The 14,856-nt window shown below is 35.5% G+C and overlaps 1 protein-coding gene across 3 annotated transcripts in view; it reads left to right on the top strand.

Moving 5' to 3' along the window:
• The window catches only part of FSTL5 (follistatin like 5), a 335,608-nt gene that overhangs the window by 166,849 nt on the left and 153,903 nt on the right, over positions 1–14,856 (top strand). For all 3 annotated transcript variants that reach the window (XM_069786239.1, XM_069786231.1, XM_069786221.1), the window contains one exon: positions 12,024–12,220. In XM_069786239.1, coding sequence (XP_069642340.1) covers positions 12,024–12,220 — 197 coding nt within the window. The remainder of the gene's footprint in view (positions 1–12,023; positions 12,221–14,856) is intronic.

Here is a 14,856-nt window from a genome sequence, read left to right as displayed (position 1 = left end):
AGAATATAATCATTTATCTATTCTCTCTAGGTAGCCTTTTTGCTGACTGTCTATGAAAGGAAATAATGATCCAAATTCTGTTTAGGGATGACTGGTCAAAATACATTTATGTACAATCCCACAACTTTGCAAGATACACACTGCATCTCTAAAAGTAAGTGAAAGTGAGGTTACGTAGGCCTAGCTTTTCTCTTGCATTGATTTACACAACTCTAACTTCAAGGATTAGCATGAGCAAAAATGAGATATAAGTGTGTGTGATGCCAAATTATTGTTAAAAGAATATGGAGTTTTTAATATAAAACCTTCCCAGTGGGTATTACCAATGTATGATTGTCACAGTACTTTACATGATGGATGAGGCGAAGGTAATAATATTGCAAGACCTGTGATGTGTCATTATAAAATGCAAGCAGCCATGTTTACAGTATTTAAGCCGTTCATGCATAGCTAAGGGAGATACTGGTTTCTATCTTCATAGTACAATGCCGTCTTTTCCTACATCACATTTCTTTCTCTCTGGAACAGTGAATTAGTTAAGCATGTAGAAATTTAAATCATAGTAAATGACCTGGTAACGTTAAAATAAATGGGGCTGCAAGGTTTCTGATTTCAGTAAAATCCTTTTGACATCATCTTCCCAACCATAACTGATCAGTTTTCAAAATTTGTTTAAACGTCAAAATACCATTTCAAGCCTACAGTAAATACAGTAGAGAAACACTTAACCTGGAAATGATACATAAAGTTGTCAAGACTTACCAGCCTGATCACATGCTTCTGCTGCTGTCAGACCAGTATAGTTAGGTTACATTCTGGTGTGGGTTCAAAGGCAAACTGCATACTCCTTTACCTGAGTTTCAATTTATAAATCTTATTTTCCTCCTTCTATTGCCAAACCAGCATATTCCCTTGTGTCTCTGTGGGAAGAATTGAGAAAGCAGAGAACAAGTACAGAACTGTGATGCCTAACCTGGGAAGCACTGTTTATGTCTCTTCCTTTGGCCACCTAAAATCAAGTTTCATCATGTATGATTACTGACCTTGGTCTACTGTAGCTCAGATTTCTCTGAATTGCTTTAGCTTATACTGTAATTGTGCCTCAAAGATGAATAGCCCTGTAGAATGTGATTTTTTTTCTTTCTTTTTTTTTTTTCCTTCCTCCTGGTTAAAAAAACCCCGAAACAAAACCACACACAAAACCCTTTGTATTGACCTGACAGTGTAGAGGGTCTCAGGACTTGCCTGATCTTGCCTTGGCCTGAGCTGATTTTACTGGTTTCATAAATTGCCTGGTAGTCAAATGACTATTGCCTACCCTGTTTACCTCAAGCTCTCACAAAACCATTTATGGATAATTTATGCTTAACAAATAATAGCCTTTTATTTCAGCTGAGGTTGGGGGAAGATTTTTTCATTTTCTTACTTAACCTTGCTACCAAAAAGAAGCAGGTTCAGATAGTGACACTTAAAAAACTAACCCAAGCAGATGCTGAGACTGAGGGGAAGAATCTCTCACCATACCCTCATATTTCTCTTGATGATGATCTCGGGATGCTTTTGACTCCTTATGGTCTTTTCCCTCCCTGTCGTGGTTTAAGCCCAGCTGGAAACAAAGCACCACGAAGCCACTCCCTCACTCCTTCCCCTCACGGTCCTGGTGAGATGAGAAGGAACAAATGAAAAGCTCGTGTGTCGAGACAGGGACATGGAGGGATCACTCACCACTTATGGTCACAGGCAAAAGACAGGCTCAGCTTGGGGAAGAAACAAAATCAATTTAATTTACTAAAAGTCAAATCAAAACAAGGATAATGAGAAGTAAACCCAAATCTTAAAACACCTTCACCCCACCCCTCCCTCCTTCCTGGCTCAACCCCACTCCCGGTTTTCTCTACCTCCTCCTCCCCAGCGGCGCGAGGGGACGGGGAATCGGGGTTGGGGTCAGTTCGTCACACCTTGTCTCTGCTGCTCCTTCCTCCTCAGGGGGAGGACTCCTCACTCTTCCCCTGCTCCAGCGTGAGGTCCCTCTCCCGGGAGACAATTCTCCATGGAACTTCCTTGGCATGGGCTCTTTCCGCGGCCGCAGTCTTTCAGTCACAGACTGCTGCAGTGCAGGCTTTCCCATGGAGTCACGGCCATCATGGGGGGCGTCCCCCTGCTCCAGCGTGGGCTCCTCTCTCCCCAGGCTGCAGGTGGGCATCTGCTCCCCCACTCCCCTCCGTGGGCTGGGGGGACACAGCCTTGCGTCTCACCACGGGCTGCAGGGCCATCCCCTCCTCCGGCGCACCTCTTCCCCTCCTTCCTCACTGACCTCGGTGTCTGCAGAGGGGTTCCTCTCACATTCCAATCCCCCTACTCACTGCCGGTTCCCCTTCTTAGATATGTTCTCCCAGAGGTGCTACCACCATCCCTGATGGGCTCGGCCTGGGCCAGATGCGGGTCTGACTTGGAGCTGGGGAAGCTTCTACCAGCTTCTCACAGGAGCCACCCCTGCAGCCCTTCCCCCGCTACCCAAAACCATGCCACACAAACCCAGAACACCTGCACTCTTCCTGAGGAAAAGATTGAAACATTAGTACCCAGAGAAAAACTGCAAGGGTAAGCATAAGATAGATATTTCAAGACGATACAAGGAAGGTTTTAAAAGTAATTTTACGTGTGTTGTTGAGGCTTTTCTGAATTAATTAAATAAATTGGGCTGATAGACTGCATAAAATATTAATTGGAATAACAGTAAATTTTTGGTTCTATATATATGCACACATGGAGAGCTAATTCTCTTTTTCATATAGCAAAAGGCTGAATGTAACAACTTCTGTAATTAGCACCAAAAGCCAACTCTGCTAAAGGTGAAATAAAGTAAGTGGTGGGAATATGCGATGGAGGGGAAGAAATAGAATTTGAGCAACAGGACTGTCCTTTTTAACTGTAGTGCTGTTTCAGTTAGGCTTAACCTAGTCTTGAGACTTCACCTTCATAAACCTGTAAATACTCCACATCTCTAGGGAGCCCTTGGGAAAAGGAAGATTGTGACTTAATATAAGACGTTTCATCTATTTCAGTAACTTTTTCTGAGAAGCAAAAGCAGAACTCTACATAGATTTATGGCTAAGCTTACATCCCATAGGTATTTCCCTGCTGGATTTGGGATACTAACAGCAATGGTTGGGTTAACTCCACTAGAGTGGAAAACAAAATGCCGCATTAAACTCCTGTCTCAACCTTCATTTTTAGCAACGCCTTCCTCTGGAGCACACTGCTTTTCTCTTTTTCTCTCTCAGTTTTTCTTTTAATAAGGTAGGAAGGTCAAGGAAGTCCAGATTATCTTCTTATTGATGTTGTATACAAATTTTTACTTATGAAATTGAAGGGTTTTTTTTTTCTTGTATGGGACAAATAGCAAAACTGATCTGAAAGCTTGAGATGGATACAAGAAAAAAAATCAGAGAATAGGTAATCTCTTCAACACATGTTGGGAAAAGAAGAATAACATCTGATATAATCTGATATGTTTGGAAAATTGGGCACAATTTTTAATGTGCTCATTTTCATCTCCTTTTTTATGGTACAATACTCTGAGGTAAGCATCTGAGACATCAAGAAATTTTGACAAGTGATATCACTGCTTGAAATCGGTGTGGATTTATCAGTTGTTTGAAGGCAGGGTCAATCCTGTAGAAGAGTTTTGCATTTGCCAGTTATATACTAATTCTGCTTATGGTGTTTCTGATCGTAACATGCAGTCCAAACGACCCAACATTCAGTATTTTATCAGATGTGGAAAATGATGTTTTGATCATTATTGTCAACCTCCTATAGCCTTCAAATGTCATCTTGAAGGTGAAAGTTTATATGACCTATTTTCTTCTGTCAAGAGATCTGTGATATGTTAACCACACTGCATTAACAAGTAGAAGTCCTCCCCCAACACCACTACCCCAAATGCTGATTTTGGTGCCTTTCTTTGTTTCCTAGTTATTTTTTGATTAATCTTTCTCACTCCATGTGACATTTGTTCTAACTAGTCTTGGAAAAAAACCCCAAACAACCCCTGAAATAGTATTACCTGTTTTTCTATTTTCTTAATGCAAAGGTAATTCAGCTTCTAATGGTATTTAACCTAAGCAGTATATCTTTAAGGAAAATGTGAGCAATTTATCTGAATTATTCATTGCTCAAGCACTGAAAAACTGTTTATAAATGTCTCCAGATAAGACCAGACACTAGACTTGTACAGATATGTGTAATTAAGTAAAATTATGAATTCTGTCTTACGATTTATAGTTTTGAAAGATCAGAATAGTTAAGAGCATTTCAACAAGTACAGCATTATTCCTTATTTACAAAGTGGAACTAAAGCTTTGGAAAGCTAGCTTCAATTCTATTTTATATACTAGCTGTGGTAATCACTTAGAAGTATTTGCCTAAGGACAATGGCAGAAATAACTTTAAGATTTCATATTTGTGTGCGTGTGTCTGGATAGTAGGGTGCTTATGTATATGGGAGGTATTTTTATATGAATATTGCATATAAATAGACAACACTGCGTTGAAAATTCTTAACAATTCTTGTAGCTACTTAGACCTATTTACACAGAAGAACTGAAGTCATTAACACCCAAGTATCTAACTTTGACAGTAATGCTAAATCTAGGTTTAGATAATTTAGGTTTATAAAACTTTGGAAAGTATGGATGCTACAAAATAAGACATAAAGCAGCCCATGTGCTGATTGAGTGCTGTATAAATTAGCTAAAAAAACCCAAACAAAAAACCAAAAGCCAAACCCAGAGAGATTCAAAGTGTCAATTATTTTTTTTGGGGGGGGGGCACTGAGTATGTAAAGCTGAGCAGCTGCAGGGCCAAGATTTGCAGACCTAAACTCCCATGTTTTTAAAAAATGGTAGAAAATTCTCACCTTTTATTGAAAACATAGCTGCAACAGGGAAAATTTTTGATGTAAATCCCTATTTATCCAGGAATTTTTATTGAAAAATACTAGTTTTGAGTGTAAAGCTCTCCTTTCCACCCCCCTCAACTTCTGGACCATAGATCAAAAGTCAGATCTGTGTACAAATGAGATTGCTTCTCTCCAAGTGCAGTTCCAGAGCTTCAGTGAGAAAAGCAGAGAATAAGGGTCAAAATTGTTGAGCTCTAGTTTTGGAAAATATGATATTATGAAATGATATCTGAACATGAAGTTTCTTTCAGAGAAACCTAAGCAATTTTGGTGGTTTCAAATGTTCCTTTATCTGTTAGGGCTACAAGTAAGATTACAACTTTCATGGTTCATCTATAGAGACTGGATCTTGAAAAATAACTAAATCGATGAAGACCTTCAAGTTATCTCTTGTGTTATGTTTGAAATTGTATTGAAATCAGACCATATATCTAGTGACTTCTTCATCCTGTGTATGGGGATGTATATGAGCACGTGAATGTGTATGTGCATATCTATATTTGTGTGTCTGTGTGTATATGTATGTTATCTTAGATTAATTTTTCATTTGTGCTCCATGGAATATAATGTGTAATTTTGCAGTGAATTGTTTTGGCTAATTAGATTATTCTGAATATGTTAAAAATGCATGTAGAAGATTAACAGTAGACTTGCTGCTTATCAGGTCTATTCCATTTTCAAAAATCTGATTTATGTTTGTATCAGTTTCGGAATACTTAAAACTGTTCATACGTGGTATGGTCCACTGAAAACTAGTTGCTGCTTCTGGGAGATCCAAAGTTATTTTAATTTTGAAGGAAAGTGGCTTTGTGGAAACCATTTGTGCTATATAGATACAACTCAGCTCAAAATCATAAAATATCTCAGAATCCAATTGTATCTCAGCAGCTAATGACTTTTGTGGAGATAGACACTCCATAAATATTAATGATTCAATAGCTCTCTGACATAAGAGTTGTTGCTGCTATGTAGATGGAGATGCTAAGGCAAGGCAAGGTTAAAGTGCCCGTATTAACCATGAAAGTGGTGAAACAACTGAGAACAGAAATCAAATGGTTTGTCTTTATTGCATTTTTTAAAATGATATGTTCTTTCTTTCCTTCTCTATGTGTACTAGTATTTTTCTAAAAACTATGTTAATACAAAAATCTGATATCTGAATTTGGATTTAAGGAGTGACTTCTAAACTATTATCTTAGCTGATTCCTTAATATTTTTCTACTGGTATTAAGAATAATGTGTATATTCATTTGCCAAGTTTTCATAAATCACTAGTTAGTTTTGATATATATCTTTCTCTTGCAAATTAAGTAAGACTTAAATTGTCAAATACAATTTTTTTCTGTGTTATGGGCAAATATCATCTATTCAATACTGTCTAGGAGGACAATAGCACTCAAAATCTAACTTTCAGCTGTTTCCTAGGTAATGGAGATACAGTTGCAAAACTGTTGTACTGAATGGAAGGAAACAGCCAAGTGTTTTCACTTTTCTACTATTATTGAGTTTGAATTAAGTAAACCCTAGGACTATCACTACTTAAGGAGTTACAAGATACAGGACCGGAGAATTGCACTTTGATTCCAGTGTGTTTGTTTTGTCACTTCCAAGTTTCTGCATACCTTCTAGGTTTGCACAGACGATGTCATAAGACTTGTAAAATAAATCATAGCAGAGATTTTTGTTTGTTTTGTTTTTTTTTAATAACATCTGCTGTGTAGTAGAATTGGTCCTTTCCATGAATGAATCAAACAAAAAAACCAAGAAAGCACAAAATTTGCTGTTACTGTTTTCTAGTAATTTTTCAGAAATTAACTATTTATAACTATAAAACTAACTATTTATTTGTGTAGGAAGCCTAATTCACAAATTAAAAAAAAAGTACTAGAAAACTGAATTAATTTAATAAATTATGCACAATGTGGAGGTTACTCTTTCATGTATGTAGATAATTATATAGAATTTAGTAGGTCTTTTCAGAAGTAATGTAATTGTAGTATATTCCCAGTAGTTTGTCTTTCTCAATTACGTTAAGCATAAATTACTTTTCCTCGCTATAAAGGTTGTCATACTTAATCCCCATTTACCATTTGTGTGTCATTGAGACAACTATTTCACAAGTAATGCTTACTAAATTGGGACATAAATAAAGAAACTCTAAGTTTTTCTCTGTGCTGCTACTCCAGTCTGGGGGACGACTCCTGGAAACAGAGCATCATTCTTGTAATTTAAACATCTGCTTCACATTTCCTCGAATTTTACAGTAAAAGGCAGTCATGACAGTGAGATGAGACGGTGATTTGTTAATGAAACTGTGCATTGTGTTGACTAGCAGTGTCTCATTGTTTCCTTGAGATCCCCTTATCTGTCTGTTGCATCCATCAATTATTTTTGTCCTTACGTTCAAGTCCATGGAGTCTTTGGTGTAAAGACTACTTTGAATTATGTATAAAATGAAAATGTTTTAATGTAGTATAGCTGTGTAAACCTGTTTTACCACAAATGGGATTAACTTCAATCATAAACTGAAGGTTCATCTGTCACCAGCCTAAAATCTATTGTTAGAGTGCATAGTAAGATTTAAAATGTGGGTATTAGACCAAAATATAATAATTCTATTACAACAGATTATTTTGCCAAACATAATGAAAACTAAACTAAAGTGGTAATAGAAAAGAAAAATGCATGTAGATTTTGGGGTAGAATTGCTATACAGTGTTCAGGCTCTTTTTGAAGAGTTTGTTACCTGCACTTATGTAAGTATATGTCCGATAAGTAGCAGACAATACTTTTCTCTCTGTCCTCTTTTTTTTATTTGCTGCAATTGAAAAAAAAAAAAAAACAACAAAACTTTCTTCTCACCAATTTCTTAACTAGTGTTTGCAAGTGATAGCTACTTTTACTTACATGCTTATTTTTTGTTATAACAGCTAAGCATATCACCTAGCTTTTCTCAGAAACATTGAAGTTTGATATTCTTAATGAGTATGATAAGGTAGAGGAACAGGAAAGGTAACTAACCATTCAATGTGTGTAGCGTGTACCCTGTATACCCAGACCCCTGAACATCTGTGCTCCTCCCAAGATTTATCAAATGGATATATTTTGCACTGTGTCATAAGAAAAAATAGCTCAGCTTATTTTTGCATTACTTACTATGATATGTCATAAACAATACCAAAAAAAAACCAAAATCTAGGGCAACAGAAACCAAAGCATTTCTTTGTAATATTTTGGTTTTTTTTTTTTTTGTAACATCATTTTAAGATACTGCAGAGTACTACCAATGCGCTTCAACACCTGAGTATTATTCTCCCCACCCTTATATGCAAATCATGTGCTCATGTGCAGTGACCTTGACATCCTTTTCAGATAAAGGGATAGGGGAGTATTAGTTTCATATTATAGAGAACTGTGGCAAAGTGTGGTTGCAGGGAGTATGAAGCTACTATTGATAAAGATGTCTTTTATATGGATCAGACTAACCTATTTAGATAAGTGAGAAATGAAATAGCATCTCTTTTAAACCATAAATGATGGCCAACAGAGATTTTTCTGCAAGGTGTTAACAGTATTTTCATCATGAGGACTAGCTTTCAAACAAGTTAGTGAAGCACTGAAAGAATCACACTGGGCTCTAGCAAACATAAAAACCATACACTAGAAGCCGATGGACCATCATGGCTGGGACTATAATCAGTCAGGTTGATCTGTAGAGTGAGCAGATACACACTGAGAGCAAATTACAGCTATTATCTTACAGACATGGTAAAAACAACCCCATAAAGAGGATAGGCTTTAACACCATTATTGAGTATAAAATGATCATGTGCTGAAGATGGGTTGTAGAGACATGAAATTATTTTGTGAACTGTATTCACCTTATTCGCAGCTGGTTTTCAACAAACTGCCATTGTGATTAATGTTTCAGTATCTATAAAAAAGCTTCTTTTTAGATAATTAACATCTTCTTTCCTTAATTCTATTTTCATTAATATTAAAGAGATTAATATTTTCTGTTAGTAATTAATACAACATATAAGTTTGAACTACTTTTCAGGTTAAAAATATTTCTAAAGGACATCATAGGAACAGGAAAAATAAAAATGAAAAGTTATCTTAGTGTAGAACACCTATAACATTTTAGCAACCTGTTTTCAGGAAATTATTCTTTTGTTGATGGGGTAATATAAACTGTATATACACTAATGCAACGTAATTTAAGATATTTTGTTGACACTGATGTTGTGGTAGCTGTACTAGGCAGACAGTGTGACTAAAAGTTTAACAGCCTTCTATTCTTAATTATGAATGAAGTTTTTCTACAAGAAGAAGTAGTCAAACTTGTGGCGAGAGCAGTCTCTCTGATAACGTTGTATTAGGCAGCATTTACTGTTGCATATTAAAAAGAATGGTACAAATATTTTTCCCTTCTGGAAAAATGTAAAAATAGTTTATAAACATGTAACATATAAGTACTCTTATATGACTGTTATGCTAGTTTCAGAAGTTTGTGCTATGCAATGGAAAGTGTACAAAAAAGAAATGCTGTAGTTCTTTCTTTTCTCTCTGAATAGGTATTGTGAGAGAATACATTAGTTCATCATTCCTTAAGCTTTAAATCTAAAGTGCATTAAAATGTCTTTATTGGACTGTGATTGAACTTGCTTTAAAACTTTTTTCCATAAACTCTGTTTATGGAACTAATTATTACAATGCTTTTCATGATCATAATTTTTTTTTTCTTTAAATTTACATTACTTTGTATAATCTCTCGTGGAAATCTTTGTGCAACCCATGCAAATGTTGTCCATATTTAATAAATAATCTTTAATATTCTAATGAACATTAGCATCATTATTGTCTTTGTAGAGGTGAGAACCTATATTGAATTCTTGATCAATCATTAAAGTGAGAGACATTGTCATGTGCCTCAAGGAAAAAAAAACAATTGTCAGTGTGACTTTTTTGTTAATTTTCCATTTTCTTTTTCTAACTCAGACATGTAGCGACTCATCAAAAATACTGTGACAAATCCAGGATTTAACAGATATTATTAAGAAATAAACTGCTTTACTTGTGTTGCATACTTCTAAGGTAGAAATATCTCTTTGCAGTTTTAGAATTGCAGAAGGAGAACTGTTTGATTAAAAATAATTTACAGATGATAAAATCTGGACATAACTAGGTCTGAGCAGCACAGTATCTAAGAAATAGGATTTGTCTTTCCCCTCGCACCAGGAGTAAATGTAAAATGGTGTTAGACTTCAGCTGCACCAGAGTAAAACCAAACTGTCTCCCTCCGAGGATATCACAGCCAGAAGAGTTGTGTAGGGGAGACAAAGATGATACTTGTTTTCCTGGCCCAGTCTTTTGGGGTTCACCCAAGTGAATTAGAGTATATTGAAGTTAAGTCCTCTCTTCCTTCACCACCACCTGGAGCCTGCATCCATTCAGATGCAAAGCTTTGCTCACTGCAGCTCCAGAATGGCTAAGGAATAAACATGTTTCCATTAGACCCCTGAAAAAACAGTCACATAGAACTCAACTCTTACAAATTTTATGTCCTCAATCTCCATGCCTCTGGCAGGTGAGCACAAATATGCAAATACTACATGTAGCTTAGGCTGCCAGTTAAATACAACTTGGTTTTGTTTATTTCTGTTACTTCAGTTGGGATTTTCAGATAGCTACATAACAGGCAGTGGCTTTTAGAAGAAAAAAAAATGAAAAATGCTAGAGTGGTTTTGAGTTCTAAAAATATTTTGTTTACTTCCACATTTTAACTTCTATCGTAGAAGTCCTTCTCTTCTAGATCTGAGTCTTGCTAGGATAGTGAGAAGCATTTAGGAAGTTTTTTCTCTCTCTGCCTTAGGAAATGGTGATGGAGATGTACATAGTAGTACAGTCACAAAATAATGCATATACCATTAAATACACCAAAATAAACTCCAGTGTCATACATGTAAATTAGACATTTCTTAAATTGGATCCACTTGCAAAACAAAGCAACTTCCTAAGCAGTTTCTGTGAGGTAAATAATTGTTCCTCATTAATAACTGTATCTTCATCATAGCATCTAAAAAGAAGAATGGAACATAGCTTTCTTTGCTAATCAGCGTATTGCTCTAGCCTTGAATTCACTACTTGAATTTAAGTAGTAGCTAACTGTAAATACAAATTTGTAACAGATACATGGTATTTTGCTAGTCCACATTGACATAAGTCATCAAAAAACATTTGAAATACTAAGGTTATCTTAATAAAACCAAAAACTTCTAAACTGTTTCTCTGTTCAATTTAAACTATACAGCAACAGATAGAAAAGAATACCAGACATACACTACATTGTACCTTGGTTTAGAATAAGTAGTGACTGTAATCACTATACATAGGACAGTTGCTGTAGCAATTTCCTCTTTATAGAAGACTTTAAAATTAAATAAACTAGATCTTGTCAAAGAAATCCTTTCTTTTCCTCTGGCAATCCCACCTTCTCTTGTTCAAATAAATTTGGTCTGTCCAGTAACTGAAAAGGTAGAGCTAGCTTATGAGCACTCAGGTGTAATTTCTACTTTCTGAAGTCAAATATTATGAAATATATTCTTTATATTCTTTATAATGTATCATTTTCTATTATATTTGCAGATTTTGCTGCATGTGTTACATTGCAGTATTCACATTATGAAAGTTAATACAAAATGCTTTACCAAAGGTAACATTTTAAAAAATCTTCAGATTTTCTAGAATGATATAAATTAAAGAAGTACAGGGTTGGAAACTGTTAAAACTTTCCTTAGTTTCCATACGCAGAAAATTTTGTCTACAGAAAGTATCTAGAAGTGCAATAATTTTTTGACATTAATTTGAAGACCAGACAAGGAAATGGTATGGATCAAACTACTACAGAACAAATTCTGTACCTCATAAAGCAAGCTGGTTGGTACCGTTATAAGAAGTTAATACTCTCTGCTTTTCCCATTTTTTAAAAAATTTACTTTTAAACTCTTAATAAGAAATCAAATTCAAAATAATCTTGTGTTGTGTATTTTCTTTTCAGGGGATAAATGCAAACCTACTGGATACACCCAAGTGAAAAACATGTTATTGGATCTACAAAATCAGAGATACATTGCACAATCAAAAGATAAAACCATTGATGAGAAAATGGCTTTAAAGAAACTTCTTGTAGATCAAATGTTTAATTATTTTGATTCAGACAACAATGGACTTGTGGACACTAATGAGTTATCTCAGGTAAGATTTAGATTTTGTTTCCATTAGCACAGTAGCTATTCAGTTCTCTTTGTCAGGACCTACACACAAAGAATATTAAGTCTTAGCATGCTTTCACTTTAGAAAATATATGTGAGTCTCTGAGGTGGAAAGCTTAATTAAAGGAGTTTTGAAAACCTGAATTATTCAGAAATACTGCAGTGATTATTCAGAAATTTGAATACAATGCTGTGGGATATACCTTAAGGGGTTAGAACACTATAGGTTGCTTTGACCATGAGTTGTTTTATTATCCACAGCGTGCTGTCATAAAGTCCAACTGTACAGATGTATTTTAGAAGTTGAAAACAATTAAAATCGTATTTCACTTTTGTCATATTAAACAAGTATTATTGCTTTACACAAGTTAGGGCTGGAGAAGTACAGAAGTCATCTTCGAAAAAAAAGTTCATGGCAGTCTCTAAACAGCAAGCTTCAACTAATTACATATCTAAACCAATAACTGTTGCTCTGGTAGGCATGACAGCACTAGCTTTAATCTACCTAGAAGGATTAACTCTATTATGGCAAATGTACTTTGATTTACTAGATAATGTAGAAGTCCATGTTTGAGAAATGTAATCATGGCTGAGCTATGTTAATGAGTCTAATACTAGGAATCCTATGTTTTAACTTGTGTGGCAGTGTTAAGAAATATTTACAAGTGAACATATAATACCTAAGGTGTTAGGCTGGAGTTATCATTTCCATACAGTTAACTTCTAAAGTTTTAGTGGCAATTTCCAGGACCAGAGGCTGCATGCAAATATAGGCATAATTTCAAATAATAATAAATCACCTGTTTAAAAAAAAAACAACAAAACAATTTAAAAATATTATTTTTCTGTACTTTATAAGATTGGGTTTTCCTGCTGGTTTTTAAACTCTTTCAGAAATTCAGCTTTCAAGAGAATTTGGTGCATGTATATATTTTACAAATAATGCTTTTTATATGAATATACTATATGAATACATAACAGATATAGATATGCTAATTATATTTAATGCTTATAGATATATATCACTAACACTTGAAACAATGTGAGAGTGATTAGTGCATTGGTTGGCAGTCTAAAGAAACTGAATTTTAAATCCTTCTTTACTTTACTACTTAAAAATAGCTTGACTTTGTTGCCATAGCCCTCACGTAACTACTGAAAAATAGTTGAACACTTTCGCCACTACAAATCCTTTATCTAATTAGCAGTGAATCATGCTCTTTTCATTAGCGGGGCGGGATTAAAGTACTACTGCTGAAGATCAGTATCAAAAATATTTTGCAGAATTTCCAGGTTTGTATAAAGAAAAGATTATTCTCTATTCAGTTGCTACACGTATACTATTCCTATTTCCATTGTTTATTTGTGGTGTTTTCAAACATTCTATACATACTCTTCCTACATACTTTTTTCTATAAAAATGAATTTATCATGGCAACTATAAAGTAATGCTTCTTCACAAGTATGGAGACAGGTCAAATAGCCTTAAAACTCAAACATGGTGCTTTGTGGTTTTGCTAAAATTCATTGCAGAAACATAAAATTATTCAATCTAAAGAATAATGTAAAATAAGTTCATTGTTAGTGCTGTGTGATTTATTTTTGTGTGTTTTGCAAGAGACACAATGAACTAACCTGTTGCCCTCAGAAATTATTCTTTCGTCAGTTTGAACAGAGAAGAAAAAAAAGAGAAGCTATAACTGTTTCTCATGAAGCCTTCTTGATAGCAGAAGCTTCAGCTCAGAACCTTTGTCTCTCTTTCATATGACAAAAGGAAACACTGAATCGCCTTTGTGAAACAGAATAGCGTGCAGCTTTGCTGTTAAGAACACAGCTCCTGTATAAACTCAATCTTTTCCTTCATCTGATGAAGGAAGATTTTAGCCTGCATATTTACTGAAAACAAACCAAGTATGTGACTCAGTTCTCTCTGAAGACTTAAAACAAGACAACAAATTAAAAGGACTCAGAGCAATATCTTCAAATGAAATGCATTGTTTTTCACAGCATTATCTCTGATTGTTGAAAACTTGACACTTTTTTTCATCCTCCTGTGGTTTAGCCCAATGAATGTTTTTTGTTCTTGTTGATCGTAAAAGCTTGATAAATCAAGATTGCTTTGCAAGGTGGGATTAGACTCTTGCTCTCTTCTGCCATTAGTGTATATGATAGCTATCAGTATGTCTAAAAATTGGAATTGGTGTAGTAGGAGAAAAGAAAGAAAAAGACATCATCTTGAATACACTATCTAGAAGGTATTGATTCATAACGCGAGAGGTCCCTGCCACTGAGAGAATGCTGGGCCCATTAGCTTTCTTGAGAATGCAATTAGTGAGGGGGAAAGGGGGTCGTAGTGGAAGAATGTTAGAAAGGTCTCTGAAGTTCCCCAGGGCTGAATGGGCATCTATTGGGTTTGCATAGCAAGCTTTTGGTATTGGGGGGATAGGGGGTGGGGGTGGGGTGGCGGCTTCTATGAGAAGCTGCTAGAAGCTTCCCTGATGTCCGACAGAGCCAATGCCAGCTGGCTCCAAGTTGGGCCCACCACTGGCCAAGGCTGAGCCCATCAGCGATGGTGGTAGAACCTCCAGGATCACATATTTAAGAAAGGGAAAAAGTTGC

Source organism: Haliaeetus albicilla, chromosome 1, assembly GCF_947461875.1.
Source record: "Haliaeetus albicilla chromosome 1, bHalAlb1.1, whole genome shotgun sequence".
Taxonomy (NCBI): domain Eukaryota; kingdom Metazoa; phylum Chordata; class Aves; order Accipitriformes; family Accipitridae; genus Haliaeetus; species Haliaeetus albicilla.
The sequence above is the reverse complement of the archived record's forward strand: the minus strand, read 5'-3'. Positions and strand labels throughout refer to the sequence as shown.